Below are 23673 nucleotides of genomic sequence, written 5' to 3'. Positions count from 1 at the left end.
GGTAGGATAATAGGAACTAAGATCTTTGTCGTGGCGGAATATTATGGTTAGATTTATTGGTGAGTGTGTTGGATTCTCTCTATCTCTCTCTCTCTCTCTTCTTTCGATTCTCATTCACACATTCTGTTCTCCTCTTTCTCTCGTCACGGTATCGAGATTATTCTACTCCTGTAAGGTTATCATCTTTCCATGTGCATGCAATGCGTCGGCCAATCCAACAAGAATCTACTTCGGGTGGTGGGTGGCCTCCTGGGCCCCACCCCACCGCCACACTCATGCTTTGACCAAAAGGCCTTTCGCTCTCCCTTCTTCTTCGCTCGCACCTTTTATCCGGTCCTCAAAGCACTGTGTTTGAATGCTCGAGAAACTACTCGTGCTCACTACTGCTCTTTAACCATTACAACATAACCATCGATGGGCAAAGTATGAGAGCAAGCAGCATGAAAGACCATGTTGGAGTTGTTGCTCCGTCGATGCCACCAAAGCCTTGAGAGGTATCATTACTGCTTTACTTAAAAGGGTGGAATGAGAGACAGAAGCGACGTCGAATGCATATCCTGACATCATCTTCTTTAGATATGATGTAGAATACTTGGGTTTGAGGAGAGAATAATTGTGAGCGACTAGTGGAGATCCCTCGGGAGACTACAAAATCCCTTTGTCGTTTGTTCCCCTCTCCGTCAAGCGTGATTGCCTTCTTCTTTATCTTCAGAGAGAGAGAAGAGAGAGAGAGAGAGAGATAGAGAAACAGTAGCAGGGATCTGTGAGCTGCCCACATGGGTGAGCCCATCGGCTGTCCTCTTAAAGCAGTGGCACGCCTGCGCCTAACGGCAGCTCTGCAGAGAGAGGAGCAGCGACGAGACCTAAAATAGAGTCTCTCTCTCTCCCTCTCTTCTCTCTCTCTCTCTCTCTGTGGTTACTATACATACACAACATCACATGGTGGGTGTTGTCACTTTCCTACGGGAATTCCTTTCTTTTAAGGAAGAGGAGGAGGGAGGCTGCTTTGAACTGTAGAAAGAAGCAGAGGGAACAGAGACAAAAATTAAAAGGAAAAGAAAGGCGAGTGGCAGTCGCAAGGATTCTTCTCCTGCCTCTCAATTGCCTCGTTTCTCCCGCTCACGACTCTTCCCTCGGGATTCCTGCTGCCTTCCCCTTGCTTCTGCTACTTATATACTCCATTCCTTCGGCGACCTTGTTCCTGCTGTATGCCTAATCCGAATACTTGGAACTACTCTTTCTTGGCCGCTGCAACCACAGGAAGTCTGTGTTCATCTCCTCTTGGGACCCATCTCTCTCTTCTCTCTGCTTCTACCTTAAAATTCTCTCTGGATATCATTTGTATCTGGAGTTGCAGTTGGTACGTGAGGAAGGAAGAAGATGCACTGCGATGGAGAGAAGTTGAGCATCGACTCAGGCGAGGAATGGCTACAGGTAGGTTGGTACCGATGTTTCCTTCCCTCCACTAGCCCACATGTGGCATCTGTCCCTCACTACCTCTCTCGCTCTATCGCTATCGCCATCAGTCAATAATACTGCATGCTTGTCTTTGTTGTGTAGCTCTTGTCAGGGAACCTTCTCTGGTTTCCATCATTCACACCTCTCCAGCCCTAGCTTTCCTCTCTCCTGCTTTCTCTCAGATCTCAGAGCTCCTTGGTTCAATTTTCTCTGCAGATGATGGGTGAAAGGCTTCGGATCACTGCAAAGAATAGCAGTAACACCACCAGCAGCACCACCACCACCACCAACACCAACAACAGTAGCAGTACCAGCAGTAACACCAACAAGGCCAACATGGTTCGTGCCGATTCCATTACTTCCAATGCTGCGAGGGTTGTTGACAAGCCATCAGCGCAAGATCATCCGCAGGCGCCCCTGAGATGCCCTCGCTGCGACTCCTCCAACACCAAGTTCTGCTACTACAACAACTACAGCCTGTCTCAGCCACGGCACTTCTGCAAGGCGTGCAAGCGGTACTGGACGCGAGGCGGCACGCTCCGGAACGTCCCCGTGGGCGGCGGGTGCCGCAAGAACAAGCGCGCCAAGAAGCCCGGGGCCGCTCCCACGGTGCCGCCGAACAGTAAGCACCCCCGCCCTCTTCTGCCTCCGGATCCGGTCCCTTCCCTTGCGGCGCAGATCTCTACCTCTTCCCACCTCGACGCCACCGCGATTTACGCCCTGCAAACCGCGGCTTCGCCCTCGGACATGAGCCTCAATTTGCCAATTATCTCGAACGGCTTCCATATCCCGTCTTCCACGTCTGCCTTCGATCTGCAGCCTCATCTCGGGGCACTTGGCCTCGGCCTCTCGTCCAACATGCATCGCGATGACGAGTACCAGTTCGGCGAGCTTCGTCCGTTGCTGCCGGTGAACCCGGCCATGATCTCGCTCTTGAACGACTATCCACTCTTCGGGTCGTCTCTGTCGTCCGCGTCACTACTAGTATCAGGCATCAAACAGCCGAAACAAGTGGAGGACTACCAGACCTTGTTGTCCTTCGATGAATTGCAGGCCTCCGGGATGGGCGATAGCATCAATGGGATGATGAAGGAAGTGAAATTAGAAGGGCAGACCAACACCGTGACCAACAACAACATGAGCAGCTGCATAGACTGGCAGATTCCATCGGAGAATTCTTTGGATAATTTGGGTCCAGCTGCAGCAATGTACTGGAATGCTGCCATCGGCGGCGGCGGCGGCGGCGGCGGCGCTGGTTGGCCAGACGGCACGAACTATGGATCGTCAGTGGCGCCGCTGATCTAGTATTGTCTCTTTACCTTTCCTCATCCTTCATGGCTGCTGCTGCTGCTTCTTAATTACTAGGTTTCCTAATTGTTCATTGGTAGTAAGAGTAGTGGGCTACAAACTGCATTACATGTTCATCGTGATGGGGCTACGCGGGCGGATTACCGGAGGGAGTGTGGATCGGAGAGATCCTGTCGGTTGCAAACGTCTCAAGCCCCTTGTGTTTTTTCAGTCATTGCGGCATCAAGAAGACCGTTTGCTCCGAGAGGAACCTCGGATCCATTCGGCTAAGAATTAGACATGTACTGTCCATCTCCAATTCGCACTTTGATCACATCAACCCTTGTGAATCGCAGCCGAAGAGGAAGAAGAACGCAGCGGAGATGGAGGAGTGAGTAGATGGTTTCGCATGTATTCATTTATAAACTAGGCATGTCACACCATCATCATCTTCTTCTTCTTCTAATGTACTGGTCATCGAGTCTTCACCTTCTTCTTTCTTCATCATCATCAGTTGGATTGATCTAAGCTGGTGCAGAGGCCGATTAACAAATAAGTTTTTTCTTTCTTTCTTTCTTCTGCTTTCTTTTTGATGTGTTATGAAGAAAGGATTTGGTGCAATAATCTTCAGGAGTGGGGTTTTGTTTCACTTTGCGATGAGTGATGCTTAGTGTTTGCATTTTGGTCTTCCCTCCATTGTAACAGGTTCAACCATGGATCATGTTTCTCTCTCTAATTTACTGAGTAGTGCTTTTGTTTGTTCTGAAGTGGATTATGTTCAGAAGTGGAATGAGTGTCTTTATGTGCGGTGTCGTGGGCAGAGTCTGTGGTATCTCTCCGGTGGAGCTTTCCTTGCCTTGATGATTATGTCAGTTGAAACTTTGGTAGCCAGGGAGAGATGATGCATCGAGCAGGCATGGCTCGTGTTTCGTACATGTAGAGATCGATGCAGCAGTCGGACAGTCATGCGTATCAACTTTTGCTCAGGTTTGTCTACTTGTATTTGATGGGCATGCAACTCTCTTTCACAAGGTAAAGGATAAAAAGGAATACCGAGGCCACCGGGGGAGGGGGCAACACAAACCCTAACCTTTTCCTCCATGTAACCTAGCAATTGGAGCTATTAGATTGGTCTTGACCGGAATAGTACATACGCCACCACCCTCCTCCTCTTTGACCATTCCTGTACTCTTTGTCGTATACATGCTAAGATTACTACACACAGTTAGCAGCTAGACTTGTGGACGAAGTCCCCTGAGTCGAATGGTTGCACGAGTCTGATCATTGTGACGATTAAGTTTGTTTGTGATGATTAACCAGAAGAAAAAAATCATGTCAATCTAAGATTCTATGCTCGTGGAGAAAGAAGAAGCTCTGAGTCCTGACATTATATGTTCTCCACTTCTGTTTTATGTAATCTAAGATTCTATGCTTGTAGAGAAAGGGAACAGCAAGGTTCTGAGCCCTGACATTATGAATGGCACTTCTAACTTGGAACCTAAGAGAAGGAAAGTTGGTGCTTCTCTAGATATTATGATACGACTTAGATCGAACAGATTTGTCTTTGACTAGAATGGTATGCTTAGTCTTCTTCTTCTTCTTCTTAGCCATGCATATAGAACATTATTTAGTTGTGTGTGTCAGATCATTTCTACTTTGACCAAGAGTTCCAACACCTGAAAATTCATCTTGAGTGCCCATCTAGAATTCATCTGCATGTTGCTTAATTGGGGATCAAAATAAGTTGCCTGTTTTTTGATTCTATGTTCTTAAATACTAGAGTTTAGTTGGTATCATTAATCGGATGAGCAGATCCAAATAATGATTTCAAGACCAAAGGATGGATGGGCTAGAATCAAATGTGTTCTCAGTTGTTTGGGTGGTGGTGTAAGGATGACATGGTGATCGATTGCACCCCTAGTGGATGGAGTGTGAGAGACGCAACTCCAGTTGTCCTGGAATCAAGAACTGGTCATGATTGCTTGGTGAGGCAAAAGTAAGATCCAACATGATGCCTAAAGAGTGTAAGAGAGGCAACTTTTCCAAAGAGTACCTGCAGAAAGATGGTCCAAGAGCAGCCTGAGGCTCTGCAAAAGAGACTTCGTGAGGCATGTGTAGGGGATAGATAGATTCTATCCCACCCACGTCTTCTGAACTTGCAAGAACAGCATCGTAAGTTAATGGAGTTAAGACTCGAGCTATTACAACAACAACAACAATCTATACGCTGAGAATAGTTTTTTGATGGCTGAATAATGGGAGAGATGATGTGATAATTAATCTGAAACTTGATAAAACTGATCATAATCGGATGTATCGAATGAAAACTCAGCGTTTAATATGAACAAGTGAGAATCAAATTCCAGAAACTATCATTAATTATAGGGGAAAGATGTATGACGATAAGGTTTTGGAATCTAATTCCAGAAACTAAATCCAAAAGTAAACATTTTATAAAAGCAAGAATTGCTTTGTATCCTCCATTTTATTGTAATCATAACTCATTGATAATTCTAATTTCGATGACTCCTCACTAAATTCGGATTTCATGTCAACATTTAAGTTGATGTTAAAGCTCCAATAAACTGCTCTTATCTTAAACAAGCTATCTTTGTGTTGGTAATTGTTTGTTGTGTTGATCAGTAACCTCAACATTTCAAACCACCCTTTTATGAGCTCTTAAGAATGTCAATCCCAATCATGGATCCTACAAGGTAGATATGAGATTGATAACATAGGAGAGTAGCCACATATCCTTCTACCCTAATATCTCTCCATTCTATCTCCCAGACTAGCTTAGTATTTTGCAGACATATTGAGTGTCCATTGTTTATTGATGGGCAACACTAATTCTTTCACATAAAGGACTCAATTGTTTAGATAGAGAAATCACTCTTCATATCTTTCACATGTCCAGCCAAATAGCATGATAATTAAGTTGTATATTGTATCCTCAAGTAATCAAAAAAATTGTTTATCATAAAATAAAAGAAAATAATCATATTTTTTATAAATAAAGTTTCACGATAATATCGATAAGTAAAGTTATTTTCTAACAACATCGATAGATCTTGAGTCACAATAATGCAAATTTAAGAATTACTTGAAGAAGAATCTAAATAAAAGGTAACATGTTAAAAGGAAAATGAAATGAATATGAATCAAGGTAGGTTTTTGATAAAAGGTAAATGACAAAAGGCAAGATCCGAATTTAGTACCTTGTGATGATCTGTCAAAGCCTTTATCAACTAAGCAAAGTAAAACTTCAAAATTTGTTGAATGAGGTTTCAAAATCTCCATTTCATCTTATGATCTATCAAAGTTTTTACTTTGTTAGTAAACTTAAATTTTGTTCGGTACGATACGATACCGGTATATCGAGCGATACACCATGGCGTACCGAGCGATATACCCTGATGTACCGAATAATTTTATATATTTTCTTTATTATTGTAGCACTATAACGATACCGGACGATCCACATATTGATATGCCGTTGAATCGATACATACCGCTCATACCGGACGGTACCATTGGGTACTGCATACCATGTCTTCTATCCCTGCCTTTGTTTGAGAATTTTTTTTTGTTTTTTTACCTTAAAATGCAAAAGTGAAATGTTCTCTCTCTCTCTTCTCCTTGTGTCTCCTATTTTTCAGATCATTTTTGCGGTTTTCTGGCCAATGTAGGAAGTTGCGCTTCTTGCATGGCGGCGTCGACATCAAAGCTGTGAGTGGCCTCCCCTTCTGTCGGGTAGAAATCCTTAGAATACACAAAAAATGTATTTATAGAACAATTAAACCCCCAATTTAAAAGTGTTTTTTAGCATAAAAATGTTTCCATATCTTTTGTCATCTTTCTTAATTATTTATCCTTCGAGCGAGAGGTCTTCCGAAATAACTATCGACAGTGTTGAGGGTGATGAATCACGTGAACTACAAGCATATCGATGCTGCAATTGCATCAGTCAAGCAAAAAATATGTATAATTTCTTTTGAAAATGTTCATAGTAGCACAACAATTCAGCTGTTCATCGATCATACCAGTTGCTATGGAGATTGCTTACTACAACGTCAGGTTCTCTTTTCTGATACCATGGAGGCACGCCCAACCTTCCATTTCAGATACCGAGATATCATCGAGGTACTGCAAGTAAGTTTCTTTGATTTGTTGCACCTGCATGAAAACATAATAAAGAATAAGGTACTCATAACAATTGATTCTTTTTAAGGTATGGAAAAAGGAATTTGTCTTCTGATGAACTTGCTTCACAATTTAGTCCTTTTAATGATGATATTAAACTTGTCCAGGAAGGAAGAAAGTAGGCCAAGGAGGTTAAAGAAAGCTCTATGGATCGGGAGATCAAGACAAGGTAATCAATCATGGAATAAGTTGGACCAGAGGGGGGCACCTGTTCGGATAGGATTCCCGATAGACCAATGTTTGCGCCGGGCTTTCCATAAGAAACAATATCCTTTGCCAACTCCAATAAAGGGTTGAGTAGTATATTTGCAATGATGATGTCAAATTTCCCCTTAGCAGATTTCAGTTCAAGGTTAAGCAAAGGTGTCTCTTCTGGATCCATGTTGGTTTCGGCATCGGTACACGATGAGTCGGTTTTGCTGGGAACCAAGTAGACCAACATTTTGCTGGAATCCATATCATTCGATGCAATATTCTGACGAGCTGAAGTAACTGCTTGTGGGTCTATGTCTATTCCAATAGATGCGGCAGCTCCCATCTACATACAAAACCATATTAAGATTAGATGGGACTTCAATAATCTTCCACAAGTTGTGCTAGCTTATAGCGAATCATCCATGACTTGTGTTAGCTTATAGCGAACAATAGAAATGCAGGACAAGTACAACTACAAAGCATCAGATGATTAGGATAGCATTAAAGTTTTGATTTGCAGGATTTTTCAATTAAAGGCACATGCCTACGGTACTAAACTACATGTTTAGAATACTTTATTAAAGCAACCAGAGATGACTTAGCATAGCGCAATGTTCATAAATAAGCACCGTATCTACTATGATATCTTCTTACTGATGTGAAACCAGATGAAGAGTCCAGACACACAAGAAGTAATGGAATTCATATGATAACAACCATCAGCATTGTGATAAACCAAACCTTAACAGCAGCAATTCCTAGAATTCCAGATCCTGTGCCATAATCCAAAAATTGTTCTCCACCATGTAGTAATTTGCGTAGCAACATCAAACACAACTTCGTTGTTGGGTGTTCCCCTGTCCCAAAAGCCATTCCCGGATCAAGGAATATGTTTGTTGCTTGCAAATCCTGGACATCAACAAACAGCCTATAGTCATTGCATATGTGAATAATTTACATCCATTCCTGTGAAATATGTTTTATTCATCAGTTCAGGCAGATACACCAGCATTGAGAATGGAAACCATGAAAGTGACTTTCCAAAAAGAAGCATCAACTTCTATAGTGAATTGTATACTCTACACAAAATTGCATACATCATGGTTTCAGATAACACTAAAAAAGAATAATCACTGGTCAGTAATGAAAAAGGATATCATCAATAATGGTTGGAACATGAGTATCGTAGAGAAATTTAAGATATCATAACGATTCTATTTAAGAATAATTCATTAAAATATTTGCATAATGATTTGGCAATTGTAACATTATTGGATTTCAATTAAAAACATGCCGCAGTCATGCATCCAAACTGAAGTGTCTGATCTTCCAGATCCATATTTCATCAACACACAATACATATCTCATTTATTTATCGATTTAAAAAAAGAGAATCATCTACACTAATAACTAAAAATGACAGTTCAAGTCAAATCATACAGGGGGCTCTCTCCATTTGGGGACAATCCAGAGACCAGCAGTAACCTCAACAGGATGAAAAGTTTCCTGCATGGAGATCTAAGTTTTAGTCAATCAGGAAAATATAAACCTCAGATATTTGCATCAGCTACAATTGGAAGTCATGAAATTTATGCCTTCAGGTTAATACAATTAAAATTCACATCAAATTCGGAAGGAAAAAAAACATAACAGTATTTCAAACTAAAAAGAATAATATGTATCACATCATCTTTGGAAAGATATAAAAGGTAACACTCACTTCGACCAAGAAAAAACTGGAAAAAAGAGAAGCAAAGGTCTTCCAGGACCATGTCAATCAAACTAAGCTTCCTTCAGAAAAATGGAGAAAAATATTGCGGAATAGTGTCACACCTTTGCAACAAAGTTATGATTTAACAATAACAACAAAAATATCAAATTCTAATTAAAAAGCTCTCAGGTCTGATTAAAATGGGACCCCCCATCTTATATGCCCACCGCTCATTTTTCACATTGCCATTGGATTTTCAAATTTAGGAAAACACAAACTCAAATCTGTGATGGAGTTTCGTGATCTTGCAAAAGCAAAGAACACTGTCCCAAATTTTAGGCATACATTGAATTCAAAAAGAGTTTTCTCTGGCGTGCAAAATCCTTATGTGCTCTATCGTGGGATTACACAATGAACAAATAAATAAAAAAGTTCTGTTAAGATTAACATAGTCCTGTATCTATGGCTTAATGGCAATCACGGAACTTCAGTTACTTATCACAATACGCATTAATGACTAGTAACTAGATCCATTTGACAAAGAATGGTTTGAATCTTAAAGACCTCAGTTTACATAAGAACTGATTCACTGGGCTGAATATTATTGCATCTTGTGCTCCTCTGATGCTGTCAACTAGCAAATCAAAAAAAAAAGGAAAGACCAAACTCAGTGCATAAGGCTCCTGCCAGTGCAAGGTCTAGGAATTGTGATGCCACAACAACCATGCATTGAGAAACATTTATTATATTAGGAGTGTAAGTGGCTTTGATGGAGCTGAACAAAATAAATTTTAAAACAAATCATGCAACAAAACATGATTTTCCCTTGCATAGCCAACATTAACTTTAGAGGAAGAACAGATGAAGGAAAAGAATCTCTTTCCACTGTTGGCATAGAGTAATTATGAACTAATCTCCAACACAAGAATTTAAAGATAGTAATGACTTGATGAATGGATGTTAACCAAGAAAGAGCTCAAGCTAAATAATGCATACATCAAGAAAGAGAATTAAGTGACTGATAGGGGATAACCTGTACACCTTTTACCCAATCACATTCTTCACCCACTGAGACTTCATAATTTGGTCCATAGTTCAAACCAATTGAGCTGATGGCATGCGAGATGCAAGTATGCACATCTTGATTAACTGCAAATATGCAAGTTATCCAAATCTGCACACAACAGATATAGATAATATACACAAATCTAATAAGGTTATAGCAACAGATAATGTTTGTGAAGAGAGCATGATTGATTGGAACATACCGGTCTGACCAACAAAGGATCATACAGAACGCAATACATCTAAATTTCAACCATGTGATGTTTTATGCAAATTAGCATTAGGCTGCAATGAGCATAGTATGAGGTTTTAAGATATATGGACTCAATACAGAGAAAATATTGTCTTCGAGATACAAGAAAGACATGTTCAGCTTCTTGAACATTGGACATGGTTATGATTTATAATTTAGAAAAGATGAGTGGACATGCAATGACCAGGAGAATATAAGTTCAGAAGGTCAAAGATATATTTTCACAAAATATAGATATACAATCTCTAGGTGAACAGAAGTCCCAACTTACTACAAGCATCTTCAGGCTAATTACATTACTGTAGAAGCAATGAATGGTAATAAATAGTCTCATAGCTTCATTTGGATTGAGCATTTAATCTTATCCAAGTAATAACTGCATTCACATTTTCATATTTAATATTCCACCTTGCTAATCTTAATTATGTGGTTTACCTTCATCATTAACTATCATGTTTGTTCCTATAAGTTGTTTCAGGAGCAATGACTCCACATGATAGACTCTTGAAACAATACATAGATAGAAAAGTGCATGAAACATGTAAAATCTCAAAAGAAGATACAGACCAGAAGCTGGTAACAATCTTAAAGAAAAAAAAGAAGGGTCGATAGCTCACCTCATCAAGATCATGAGAATCACTTAATTCATCCATGCTAGTAGAACTAGCACCAAAGCACAGTAGAGACTCTGAAAGTATATCCTATAACATGAGATTTGTCAGTCGATAATGCCGATAATGCCGAATTGTAAGATTCTCCTCTAAGTAGCCAAAAAGAATGTGGTTAATAAAAAGAATTATTTGATGTTAAATTAAGTTTAAAAAATCAATAAGCTTATAATATGCCACAATGTGGTTAATAAAAATGAATTATTTGATATTAAATTAAGCTTAAAAAAATGAATAAGCTCATAATATGCTACAATAGTATATCTGTATAAGAGAAAATATTGTGTCAAGATCAAGGTTGAAAAAAGTAACTAGATCTAAATTTGACCTGTGCATCAAACTATACTTTTAGGTGACAAACACGAGTACACAAAAAACCATGAGGGAGGCTACTATTTGAAGATAATGAACACAAGTTTAGAATTGTCATTTATTGGAACATTAACAGCTGCTCCTTCGCAAGACATGTTGTAACATAAGAAAGATATAATAATTATATATAACAGTGGTATGCTTTTAGATAACCATAAAAAAACCACAAACAGGTACCAGCTTAGACGATTCAAGCTAAGCAAGGATAAAATCAAAAAGAAAATGAAAAATATTTGCACCCAGACAAGTACTCTCCGCAACAAAAAGGAGTTTTTTTCTTCTTCCTTTCTCGAGGACAATAATTTTTATAAAATCTTGAAGAAAATAAGGAAAGACAATTGAAAATCATCTTACTTACGATGACGCGAGAATTCCAAGCTCGATTTTAAGACCTAAATTACATAAAGTAGTCGATGCGAAAAAAAAAATCAACGAATATCTCGAAGAGCCCACTTACAGCGTCACATTTGCGGCATCGAATGCGGACCGAGAGGTAGGCCATGGCGGCGCCTTCATTCGTCTGCGTCGACCGAGAGCAGAAAGGAACTCTTTCGCTTGGTCTTCGCCGCCTCAGATGATACAGGGAGAAGAGTCGGGGGCAGCTGATGGGTTTCAGGGCGGCGGCTGTTGGCGCAACGGACAAGGAGTTAGGAGGTACGGCGATAGGAGGAAGGGGTTGGGCAGGGATTTGGACGGCCGAGAGGTATCTGAGGAGGCGAAGGCGTTGGAGGCGGCCAAACATTTTCGCCCGTCGCCGTCCTCTCGCCCAAAGGATAGACATAAAGGCTGTTCCGGTTAAGTCGCGACATGGGGAGTTAGAGCTTGCACACCGTCCGATCCTCCCTCAGGCTTCTAGATGCGCGCCATCTCATCTCCAAATTGGAGTCGTTACTTCAGTCGTAGTGCCGTTGCTAGATTTTATGGCTCACGGCCACATTACCATTCGCGAGTGTAGCTCGTGCGGGGCGCCACCCGATACGACATCCAACCTTTCGAAGGTACCTATTCGCCGATGCCTGCTTCAAATATCTCGACCGTTTGCAATCGACATGATAACCCTAATTCCCCTTCTAACATCGGTTCTCCGGCGACACAAAACGAGGTGAAGCAGGAGATCTTTAGAAGGATACGAGGCGAACGGCGGCGGTGGGGTGGCGGTCCGAGACGAGTTCTGCGAGCCCATGTTCTTCGATTTCATCGACGAAGAGGCGGCGGCGGAGGACATCCAAAGGCCCGAGCTTTATTACCAGACATCTCGCAGCTACGCGCCGTCTCGGACGCTTCTTTCTACCTGTTAATTCATTTTTATCCGTGTGAATTCGGCTGTGGAATTCCTACAAACAATATGGAGCTTGTTGTCACATAGTTTCATGCCTATTGGTAGCGTTGACTTTTGCATTCTGCGGCCATCTCATGTGCCACAAACCTTCAAGAAAGCTTTTGTCAAGCTATTTTACCCCCTTTTTTTTGTTTTTTGTCCATCTGGTTGCATCATTGTCACAACTAAATCAAATCAAGAATGTAGAAAAGCATGCATGACAGCATTCAGTGGTTTACCAAGTCGTTCACCAAGCTCTCCAGTGAAGTGTAGGAAGAGCCTCCTTCCTCCACGGCCCTTATGCATGAAGCCTTCATCTCCTGCGCCATCCTCACCTGCTTCCCCTCCTCCGTGTCCTCCTCCATCAGGCACCGTACACCCCTCTCCAGCTCCGCTCCAGCGACGAGGTTGCCGCTGCTCGTCCGGTCCACCGTGAGCTCGAGGGCCACGCCGGCCTCCCTCGCAAGCCGGAACGCCAGGTAGTGCTGCTCCGCGTGGATCGGCCACTTGAGCATGGGCACACCGTGCCACAGGCTCTCGAGGCACGAGTTCCACCCGCAGTGCGTCACGAAGCCGCCCACCGCCGCGTGCGACAGTATCTCCACCTGCGGGGCCCACGACCGCCACACCAACCCCCGCCCCTCCGTCCTCTCCATGAACCCTTCCGGCAGCACCTCTTGCAGGCTTAGATCGTCGCCGGTGCCCCTCAGCGACCAGAGGAACCGGTGCCCGGAGCTTTCCAAACCCGTGGCCATCTCCTTCAGTTGCTCGCGCGAGAATGTGCTGATGCTTCCGAAGCACAGGAAGACCACCGACGCCGGCGGTTGCTCGTCGAGCCATTTGATGCAATCATGAGGTTCCTTGCTATCTTGTCGTGAAGCTTGACGTCCAAGCACTGGTCCGACCGTGAAGATCGGAGGAGTCGGATGATCTGGTACGTAGACTCCATCTACTAGAGCTTCCAGTGTCGATGGCTCGAGCTCGAAGAAGGTATTCAAGATCATACACTTGGTTTCTGGAAACCGCCTGCCGTGGTAGAGGAACCTGGAACCACTCATAGGTCTCTCTCCTACTGCTCATCACGAACGACGGCATGCAGCGGGCCGGAGTCGGGGACATGCCGGGGAGCTCGATGAAGGCCGCCTCGTCTCCGTCCAGGACGACCGGGAGTGTTTCTTCTTATCATGGAGCGTCGGGGCGTGGAGCAGGAGAGCGAGCGTGGCGGCGCTGCTGGTGAAGTAGTGGTAGGCGGGGATACCGAGCTCGTCGGCCGCGTCGATCATCGTCGTGGCGAAGAAGTCGATGACAAGCGCGGCGGCAGGGGAGGAGCGCAGCCTCAAGATGGCGGTCTTGAGGCGCGGCTTGTGCAGCTCGACGTAGCGGGAACAGGACGCGCCGACCTGGTCGCACTCCTCGAAGAACTGCGCGGGTGGCAGCACCGGGAGCTCCTCGAACCGGACGCCAGCGCCGATGGAGGAGAGTGACCGGATGCAGGACTCGGTCTCGAAGCGGAGGCACGGGGCAGGAGTCGTCATCACGAGGACGGTGACGGAGAGGCCCCCGCCGCCGACACGGGCGAGGAGGCGCGACGCCATCTCCATCGTTGATGTCAGGTGGCCTGCTGCAGGGATCGGCAACAGGAACAACTCCATCTTCGTCGTCTCCGTCAGGTGTGGCATGGCGAAGAATGCTTCAAACAGAAGACTATACGACGGTAGAAGTATTTGCACGTATATAGAACTCTGATAAGCCTCCTCATATGAACTAGATAATATGATATTAAATTATATCGAACTGATGTCAACTTTTATGTTGCTGTACTTGATGTTATAATCATGAAGGCCTTCATATAAAGCAAGATAAATTCCCATGTAACAGTCTGGCACGCCACATTCAGAACATTTCTATTTTGATTCATGAACATACAATAAAGCTTAGCAGTAACCAATTAAGCAGGCAATGAGAAGTTCAACAAATAAACCATCCTAGGATCATTGTTGGGAAGAACAAGGTTACCTCTATTGAGAGCCAGATTGCTGTAATGCCAGTGATAACAATTTGCTAGTAAGGCAAGAATTTCAAGTTGAACAAGTCAAACATTCTTTGTTGTGCCAATTTTGATATCCTTCATGGATAGTCAGTATGAAGGGCAAATTTTTTATCAATAAACAAGGCCTGAATATGCACAGTTCCACCCATCTTTGATGGATTCCTAAAGCGACCTTTCTGTCGAGACACAGTTCTTCACAATTTATCTGGATAGCCATGCCAAGATTGAAGTAGCATCCTTCTGAAATCTTCTAATTCTATATCAGTGTTATGTGCAGCAGTTGAATTTAAGGAGAGAAAGGAAACCAAGCATTGCCGAATGCTTATCTAGGCTTGCGTTCTCAGATGGTAGACCAAAACCTGAAAATATAACAAGATGGAGTAAGAAGCAGAACTAATCCACAGAAGGTTATCGGGCCATGTTAGTTGGGATAGCTCACCAGCTCCCCTTGATTGCCGGTGAAAGAAGAGTTCAGTGTTGTGACAGATTCTTGTCCTTCCAATTCCTGTAGCCCTACCAGAGGATCTTCATTAGCCATGTCCGTTGAGCTCAAGGATTTGATTGCTGAGGCTCCACCTTGAAGCATCTTTGCATATATCTGAACTTCTTCTGCCGGTACAGATGTCTGAAGAGCAATATACTGCATAGACATGAACCCACAATTTCCAGTTTGGAAATGTTATCTTCCAGCATTCAAAATAATACCCAAACAAAAATATGTGAAATAAAACTAAGACTCACTTCACATAGGTGTCTAATTGACAAGGATGGTTGGCAACAAAGGTATGGTTGTTGCAAACTTGGTACCCTCTCTTTGTCCAATGGAACCAGGGTCAGATGTACATCAAACTGAAAAATGAAATGGCAAAAAAAATTTCACGGGATCTTTTATGCAAATTAGATATCAAAAGTTGATTACTGTCCTTGCTTTCATTGTACCTCATCAACAGTGTGATCTAAATTACGGAGGTAGTCCACCAATTTGGTCATGCGACACTTAACCTTCCGACCATTTGTACCACTCGTATTACCATGTCTAGTTTGACTGCGTGCACCATTCTTGCCCCATGCAAACGCCTCTCTGTTACCCACTCGCAACGGTAATGCTCCATTGTTTTCTCTGTGAAATTCAAAATCATCATTGTCCCCAACACCAGCATCAACATTGACAGCTGTTCGAGCTGGTGAAAACTGCAGTGCACCCCACCTCTTACGCCTTTTCTGCCTTCTATCAGGAGAGGGCTCATCGGCAGATGAGTAACTTTTGCCCACATCATTAACATTTGCTTCCTCTTCATCGTCATCATCAAAGACTGCCATAGTATCACGACCACCATTCCCACCCCTCCCACTAACATGGTTCCGATAATTTCCCTGTGATCTTCTCACAAAAGCTGCAGCTGTGGCTTTTGCTGTTGATCTTCTCCTGCCTAGAGATTCTGTTTGTCGTTGGAATATCTCAGCCATGGATGCTTGTAACTAATGTAGAAAGAGATTACTAATTATAGTGTATGAGCATAGAAAAGGATCAAAGACTAGAATGCATTCATATAGACGAGACTACCTTCTTGTTGCAAGACATCTCTTCTTCATGGAAAGCAAGTTCCTGCAGCCAGGCATTTCATAAAGAGTGAAGCAACCACATTTACTGAGCAGAAAACAAACTGCAAAAAATCCAACATATAAACAAAAAAGACACAGAATTACTTACCTCTTCTTCATACTTATCGATATCTGGATATAGAGTTGCAATGATGGTATCATAATTGGAATCATCTCTTAAAGAACGTCGACTTGCACAATGAGTGCGGCATGCAGGACATTCATTATTACTGCATAAAAATTAGTATTTCAACTAGTTGAAGTTTTTAAATACCGTTTAAACTATTCAAGACTACATGCTTTAGGAAACCTCTAGTTACATAGAAGGGACAGCACTAAGTGTAATATCAAAATAATCACTCAGGTGTACCGTCAACATAATAACATATTAAAAGAACAGATAATGTCTTGCACCATACCCAAGTCTCATTGATTTGTCGATGCATGCCCTACAAAACCGATGAAGGCATTCCATAACTGTTCTTGTCTTTCTGATTATACCTGGTATATAGAACGCTTCAGTGATCCTGAACTTTATATCAGAGTGAGATGTACTAAGGTGTCAATGCATTTAAGGGAATGATGTTGGTTGGAATGCCACAAAGATTATGTCAACACGATATTTAGTTGCTTGATCATAATGGTTTTTCACCACTTGGTTTTCACGTGCCAGTAATATTTCATACACTTGAGCATGAGTGAGAATTTGAGGTTTCCAATGCACTTAGAACTTAGAACTACCAAAAAAATCTACAGACAATTTAATGAAGAACTAAACATACATTATTTTGCTAAATTTATATTTAGGACATGCTAACCAAAACATTTAAACAAAATGTCCCCAGAAGCAGCACATGTAGATATATTTTTTTTGCAAATTTGACTAAACCATGAACTGGATCAATGTCAAGACAGATCTTTGAGCAGATACAACAGAATATTAATTTCATCAACTGCATCTATTTCAACTAATATTGAATAACAAAAGAATTAATTGACACATATTTGAAACAATCACATTCCATCCTAGCTCCCCCACCATATGGATATTTATAAATCTGCACATACATATAATATCTGTCTGTACATGTATAATTCATGTATATGAGTAGCTCGGTGAAAAAAATGCTAACTACAACAAAAATCTTGGACCATACAAATGGAGTAGCATAGATGACTTTTGAAGGGATTGCCAAAATATATGAACGAACCAAGGGAACATTAATTATCCATGGTACAAATTAATTTTCAGCAAGGAATATGCACTAAAATTCAGAATTATTGTAATATAAGAAAGCAGATTAAGGGATAACACTCAAACAAGAAGACAAAAAGGTTACATCCGCAGATTAACTCCATGTCAAGGTGACGTAAACAACTGACAAGTAGAAAATTTCCTTTGCAGCATATCAAAGGGACTGTGAGTATATTTGATGTCTCGGTAGAATTACATCTTTGTTCTCAAATTACCATTTGAGTTTAAAAAGAATGTGTGGACAGGTAGGGCAAGTAATATTTGAGATGAACTAAATGATCTGAAAGCTCTTACCATGGAGATAACTTGTTATGTTCAATGTTAAGTTCATTAGTTCAACCTACTAATGGTTGATAATTTCAAATGCATTACTTTTTAGTCCCCAATATTTCAGAACTAGTGGATATGATCGAATAGAGAAAAGCTCTTCGAACAAGTAAAATTTTAGAGAACAATTCCGAATCAAAAGGCTAGTCCTGCTTGTGCCAATGATACACATTGAGAATCAGGTCATAATTTCCATGTTAATTTGATTGTTCTATCACCTATCATAGATGAGCAGGGTGTAACAAAGAATATTTGTTAGCTTGAAAGATTCACAATTATTTGATTTTGAATAATAAACAGAGAATATTTGCATTCTTGAAAGATCCACTATTATTTGATTTTGAATGGTCATACATCTTATAAAACAACAATAGGGACAGAAAATGAAGTATTTATTACAAGGTGTGTTGTGAGGATTAATACATAATGAATATGCCATATTTGCTCAGACAATCAGCAAGATGATTGAAAACGCAAAAAACAACAAATGGGATAAATTACTTTCAGGAATCAGGAGTATCTTCATTTTGGTTTATCATAATATTTACTAGTCCTGACATAGATGCCCGTTGTGTAATCCAAAGAAGTATGTCATAGAACCTAGAAAGGTACATATTTGAAAGTACGCTTGGACTATCTATTGTATCAAAGCGGTCTATAAGATTTGGAAAGTGTGAGATAGCCTATTCTGTATGACCAGCTAGAACCTCTGAATACAGATGACTATCAGTCTATCCCCATCTTCAAAGCGACATTCTGCCATCCTATGACTCTTCTATTGAAAAATCAGCTCTCTTTCTTTTGTGTCCTTCGATTAAACAACAAGATATCCTCTCATTTGTACCCCCAAACCCCTCTCTCTCCCTCATCCCACCTATACGTTTTCTTCCTTGTCTCTTTACTTTTTCTATCTTTTGTAACGTCCAAAACAAAGCGGCTGACTTGACATATTGATATAGGCCACACCGCCACAGACACTGGTATAACTTTGAGGCAAATCAAAAGATACAACACATTTTCCCTTTCGTGTCACTCCCTTCACTTTTGATATATTATCTCGTCTTCATCTTTCAAACTGCATGAGCTGCTGCAAAATGAAACAAAAAGATAATTCTGCTTGCCAATCCAAGTCACCAAATCCCTACCTGACTTCGGTTGAATCTTGTTTTTGGTGTTTTCTCCATATCAAGCTTTCTTGAAAAGGAATGAAATTTTAAAACAAAGTTGAATTTGAGGAAACTAATTATTATTCTACCATTTATCACTTAAGAAAGAGGTGAAAAAATAGGCTGGTTAATGATAAATGACGACATCCACTATAAAGAAAGCGAGAAAGGAATGAAATGCATATGTTTAATGAATAAAGCACATCATGTACCATGGAACTACATTTTTTCCATATCCAATCATCAAATATACAACATTAAAAAGAAGCCATATCGTTAGAAAACCTTAAAATGTATAAACTACATTAGAAGAATAGTTTAATCTTAAAATGATTGGTAACTAACAAAATAGTTTAATTTACATTGAAAAAGTAGTTTTAAAGTTAGAAATATACTTCCATGAAACACTAGGTATAAAAGTATATACTAATATTCAATATCTGCATCTAGTGAACATACCTAAGCAGATAGCGCATTGCACCTCTTTGCGTATGTCTGGTAATCTCACTGGGACAAATCTGTAAACCAAGAGGAAGAATGAAATCTCATGCAGACTTTAAGTCCCTATAAAATGCTAAATCATCTCAAGTGATTTTATCAACAATTCAGCAATGTTGTAATAAACACAACTGCATAAGAAAACAGTCAATATTGCAACTTCTCTACCTCAAACATACACTTGGCTGTGTCCAGAATAAAAAAGGCATACCACTCAGCTTTTTCTTCAACAGGAGTGGTCATGTAGGTCGTAAATAACTAAGCTAAAATAGATATGAAAAAACAAAGTATATTAACATTTTCATGGAAAAAATTTACTAAGATCAAGTTCACATCACAGGAAAATACAGCAACCAAATATTTGGTAAACAATGCCTGATACTTAGTGAAGATTATAGGCTGAGGATTTGCAGTGGATCCATGTCAGAAAAATGTATCTGGGTTTCTTCAAGTTCAAGCAATAAAAAACCTTAACGCAAAGGCAATTTAATGCTACATACTAGGTGGAATGCCCTGTTTACAGAGGTCTTAGCGTTTAGGTATCCACTTAGACAATACAAATAGGATAACCAAATAATTGCAGTATTTCACCTTACGAGATACTTAAGGCAGGCTAATGAGAAATAAATTTGTCTTACTTCCAGTATTCAGCAGATTTAGACCTCTTTCAGACATGCACATTGTTTTCCAAATAGCAAAGATCCCTAATTCATACAGGCCATTACCTAGAAGAAGTCTGTAGAAGAAAATCAAAACTATGTACACCTAATTCTCTACCACCCCAGAAACATCAGGGATAAAGCTGAAACATTTAACAAACATATAAAATGATATTACAATACTAAAATTGTCAAAGCTTTCTCCTCTTTAATGATATTTATAGGTTAGTCTAGCCAAATTGTCAAACATTCCCAGTGTTCTGAAGATTGAACTTCAGCTTGCATGACTAGTAACTGGATGCAAAAACATTTTGACTTAAATAATAAACGAGTTGAGTTGGCTTTGCCAAAAACCTGGCGAATTATAGGATATCGGATCAGCTTTTTGAGAGTGATCAGATTTACACGTAGGATGCACCATATAAGTCTAAATAATTAGCACATTTTTTCCTAAAAATTTGTAAGGCATGGAAATATTATTAATATAAATATTAAAAATGAAGCTTTTCCATACCTTCAAATATAAAGTTATAGGCTGCTACTGAATAACGTGAAGTAGCTTGAGAAGATATCGCATGATATGCATAGCTTATCATTTTCAGACTGAAGTGCATTGAGTTTAAAAAGGTTTGCGCTGTGAAAAATTTGAAGACAACAAAGGTCTAAATATAAACTATATACCCCTTTATAGTTTCTTAGTGATGGTTAAATAGTAATCTGTACAGATTTTTTAACATCTATCAAGTATTCAAAAGAGTGCCCCAAAACTATTCTTGGCCATCAATATTCTCGTATTAATTAGTCTGTGAATCTACCAAAAGAACTGATGAGTACAAAAATTACACTCCTGGGCTCGACAATAAAAATTGAAGGATAAGAAGATATCAAACGATCACAGTTGGAGATAATAGGAAATAATCAGATTGACATTGCAAAAGACTATCTTTGGAGTACACAGGTATAAAGATCTCAATTCCCGCCCCTGCTACCAGGACCTAGATGAATATCCTCCGCCATTACCAACGGATCACAATCTTTTATGCCGATGCCCACAAAGAGAAAGAAGTAAGGCAAGTCGTAGCAGCCAAATTCCCAACACAATCAAAATCATCGCTCCAACACTGTTCACGAGATCAGATCTAACAAATAGGCAAATACTCGCACGCCACCGGTCAAAGCGAACGTATACAAAGAGAGCCGGCACCGCCAAGCTCATTCCAGATCCAAAACGTCACAGAGAAATAACGGCAAGGAAAGAGAGAGGAACAGGGGACGTACTGCTCCTCGTCGGTCAAGTCGTCCTCCGATTGGCTGCCGTCACTTTCTCCATCGCGACCTGTGCAATGAAACAAACGCCGCCGCCACGGCATGAGGTCGAAAGGGAACAACGGAAGGAAGGAAGGAGAAAGAGAGGCGCCATCGCCACCCGCACCGTCCTGTTGTTGCGGCGGATTGGTTGGCGTCTTCTCCTCTCCTTCAGCCATCTCCTCCAAACCCTCCTCATCCTCGTCATGCTGCTCTTGAGGCTGCGCGGCGGGCGAAGGCGGGTCGCCAGCGGCGACGGACTGGGCGACGGAGGGTCGTTGAGGACGAGGAAGCGAACGCTTTTGGCCAGACATCTGTGGGTCGAGAGGGCGAAGGGGCACCGAACGCAAAATACGCTTTCTTTTATTATTATTTCTTCAGACATGGCATATATATATTACTTAGAGCTTAACTATATATATATAGTTATAGTTATATATATATATATATATATATATATATATATATATATATATATATATATATATATATATATATATATATACACACATATATATATACACACACACATATATATATATATATATATATATATATATATATTACTTAGAGCTTAACTAACTTTTCATTTATCTATTAAATATAAGGTAACTGACCAAATTATTTGATTTCTTCGACGTTGTAGTTTATCAACCAAAATAATATGGCACATACGCCACCTCAACTCTACGAAGTTTATATAGTTCAATAATTTGTTAGACAATGGTGTAATAGATACATTTGTTAACATTCTAATTAGAAGAAACATGTGATGGCCAAAACTTTTTATGATTTTAGTAATAATTTATTCATGATTCGAGATATATTTAGTATTTATTATTATATATATTTTCTGATTTTCTATAGAATTTATAGGTTACTAACTTTTTCTTATTGTTTAGAAATATTTCAAGGTACATGGCTCTGTATTATTTAGACAGTCTAGCAAAACCCATGAAACATAGTTAATTAAATATTTTTTATACCACTAGATAATAAAAAAATAAAGCATTGGCACTTTTTTATTGTCAATCTGCATAAGAAGATTTGAGAGCAGCATAATTCAGTGTCAAATGTAAAATATAAGATTAAAAGACATTATAAAATGATAAGTGTCCAGCAAGAATTGCACATAATGACATAATGGCATATAACCTTCATGCAATGTTTTTTAACATTTAACCCTCTACTTATATCCCAAGCAAGAATTAATTGCTTCCCTCTATTTTGGGATGCAAATTCTGAGTTTATTGATGCACTCAACAACATATTAATGACATAATTCTTTTCATTTAAAAAAGCAAGCGTATGCAATCTTCTAAAATATTTGATCCGTGGTGACTGTTTTTTCCTTTATCTTCTAAGAAGGTGAAGGCGCTACATGGAGATGATCGGGTTAACATTTCGGCTTATGAAAGGTATGGGGCCCATATCATTTTCGTTTTGTCATTGTGTTAGGGAACGAATGTGTCGTGAACGATGAGTCAGCACGGCTTGGTCCACGGGTCGATGTCGGGAGCCTCCTGTCGACTGAGCTGGTTGTCGAAGCCGACTAGATCCTCAAGTCGAGAGGTGGGTTGGTCGATGACTCACTACGGGGGCGCCGGTCCGCGACTCCCGAGGTTATACTGTCTTCCTACAAAAATGGCTTTCGTCGGGTGATCCTCGACTTTGGTCCCTCCGACGAGCAAGTTAGTAGTCTTTCCTCTTTTTTTTCTCCCCCTTTTGGAGGTCGGGATAAAGGTCTTTATATTGCCGTGAGAGGGTCAATCATACGTGGATTAGCGTGGTAGACACAGCACGACATCAATACGGATTCTGACTCGACGTGCGGGACGTTGCCATCTCGGGATTGTCGGGACTAAGCGTGTCGAACAATATCTTAGGGGTACGAGTTCTAACGTGACATGTGACATCAGCTATGACGTGTCTTGGGGGCAAAATATGCCTTATCACATTGGACATAATTTACAATATGTATCCAACCTGTATTGTATTTTGGAACTATAATATCATGTGAGTTACGCATAATTATTACATATAATCTATTTCAAAATGTTAAATCCGATTTGGTCAGAAAATAAAATAGAATGGAAGACGAAAACTATGTCACTTAATTTCTCGACTCGGCTCACCTTTGGTCCGACCGCGACCCGAGAAATGATCGAACCCGTGGCAACGAAGCGATCTCAGCCACTCCCTTGCGTCCGTCGGTGACGAGCGCATCAAATCTCGCGCCACCAAATTTAATTGGCGGGCACAAGGAATCCGCACCCACGCC

The 23673-nt window shown here is 40.7% G+C and overlaps 3 protein-coding genes and 1 pseudogene across 7 annotated transcripts; 1 reads left to right on the top strand and 3 right to left on the bottom strand.

The window, feature by feature from the left end:
* The first annotated feature begins 527 nt into the window (after positions 1–527).
* LOC135649928 (dof zinc finger protein DOF1.4-like) lies at positions 528–3394 on the top strand. 2 transcript variants are annotated; one of them, XM_065168904.1, is made up of 3 exons: positions 528–1438; positions 1675–2762; positions 2847–3394. In XM_065168904.1, exons 2-3 carry the CDS (start codon positions 1675–1677, stop codon positions 3034–3036), a joined length of 1278 nt encoding a protein of 425 aa, XP_065024976.1. In that variant the 5' UTR covers positions 528–1438; the 3' UTR covers positions 3037–3394. The 2 variants fall into 2 exon arrangements, with proteins under 2 accessions (XP_065024976.1, XP_065024975.1); XM_065168903.1 differs by having other exon boundaries at positions 535–1434.
* Positions 3395–6712: 3318 nt separating this feature from the next.
* On the bottom strand, positions 6713–12102 carry LOC135649787 (uncharacterized). The gene is made up of 7 exons (XM_065168587.1): positions 11670–12102; positions 10790–10873; positions 9888–10028; positions 8584–8649; positions 7885–8052; positions 7157–7486; positions 6713–6921 (listed from the first exon to the last, which is right to left on the bottom strand). Exons 1-7 carry the CDS (start codon positions 11991–11993, stop codon positions 6811–6813), a joined length of 1224 nt encoding a protein of 407 aa, XP_065024659.1. The 5' UTR covers positions 11994–12102; the 3' UTR covers positions 6713–6810.
* A 548-nt stretch (positions 12103–12650) lies between these two features.
* LOC135649786 (anthocyanidin 3-O-glucosyltransferase 2-like) lies at positions 12651–14085 on the bottom strand (annotated as a pseudogene).
* Positions 14086–14563: 478 nt separating this feature from the next.
* On the bottom strand, positions 14564–21764 carry LOC103997645 (putative E3 ubiquitin-protein ligase RING1a). 4 transcript variants are annotated; one of them, XM_009418935.3, is made up of 11 exons: positions 21520–21764; positions 21366–21423; positions 19390–19448; positions 16602–16683; positions 16292–16412; positions 16145–16186; positions 15788–16059; positions 15520–15700; positions 15322–15429; positions 15020–15220; positions 14564–14939 (listed from the first exon to the last, which is right to left on the bottom strand). In XM_009418935.3, the coding sequence occupies exons 1-11, from the start codon at positions 21704–21706 to the stop codon at positions 14907–14909; spliced, it is 1344 nt and encodes a 447-aa protein (XP_009417210.2). In that variant the 5' UTR covers positions 21707–21764; the 3' UTR covers positions 14564–14906. The 4 variants fall into 4 exon arrangements, with proteins under 4 accessions (XP_009417210.2, XP_009417208.2, XP_009417209.2 ...); XM_009418933.3 differs by having other exon boundaries at positions 21366–21764; XM_009418934.3 differs by having other exon boundaries at positions 15520–16059.
* Between the last annotated feature and the right edge of the window lie 1909 nt (positions 21765–23673).

The sequence above is a fragment of the Musa acuminata genome, chromosome BXJ3-9 (assembly GCF_036884655.1).
Source record: "Musa acuminata AAA Group cultivar baxijiao chromosome BXJ3-9, Cavendish_Baxijiao_AAA, whole genome shotgun sequence".
NCBI lineage: Eukaryota > Viridiplantae > Streptophyta > Magnoliopsida > Zingiberales > Musaceae > Musa > Musa acuminata.
This window is presented reverse-complemented; position numbering and strand designations above follow the sequence as displayed.

What these genes read in the sequence shown, in the direction of transcription:
- LOC103997645 (XM_009418932.3), bottom strand. Translation starts at nt 21,706, where the DNA reads ATGTCTGGCCAAAAGCGTTCGCTTCCTCGTCCTCAACGACCCTCCGTC. An exon ending in AGATGTCTTGCAACAAGAAG is followed by an intron (nt 16,060 to 16,144) that starts GTAGTCTCGTCT and finishes TTTCTACATTAG; the next exon opens with TTACAAGCATCCATGGCTGA. An exon ending in CCGGCAATCAAGGGGAGCTG is followed by an intron (nt 14,940 to 15,019) that starts GTGAGCTATCCC and finishes TTATATTTTCAG; the next exon opens with GTTTTGGTCTACCATCTGAG.
- LOC135649787 (XM_065168587.1), bottom strand. Translation starts at nt 11,993, where the DNA reads ATGTCTATCCTTTGGGCGAGAGGACGGCGACGGGCGAAAATGTTTGGC. An exon ending in GATGCCGCAAATGTGACGCT is followed by an intron (nt 10,874 to 11,669) that starts GTAAGTGGGCTC and finishes CTCATGTTATAG; the next exon opens with GATATACTTTCAGAGTCTCT. An exon ending in TAGGAATTGCTGCTGTTAAG is followed by an intron (nt 7,487 to 7,884) that starts GTTTGGTTTATC and finishes TTTTGTATGTAG; the next exon opens with ATGGGAGCTGCCGCATCTAT.
- LOC135649928 (XM_065168903.1), top strand. Translation starts at nt 1,381, where the DNA reads ATGCACTGCGATGGAGAGAAGTTGAGCATCGACTCAGGCGAGGAATGG. An exon ending in CAGGCGAGGAATGGCTACAG is followed by an intron (nt 1,435 to 1,674) that starts GTAGGTTGGTAC and finishes TTTTCTCTGCAG; the next exon opens with ATGATGGGTGAAAGGCTTCG. An exon ending in TCAGTGGCGCCGCTGATCTA is followed by an intron (nt 2,763 to 2,846) that starts GTATTGTCTCTT and finishes GTTCATTGGTAG; the next exon opens with TAAGAGTAGTGGGCTACAAA.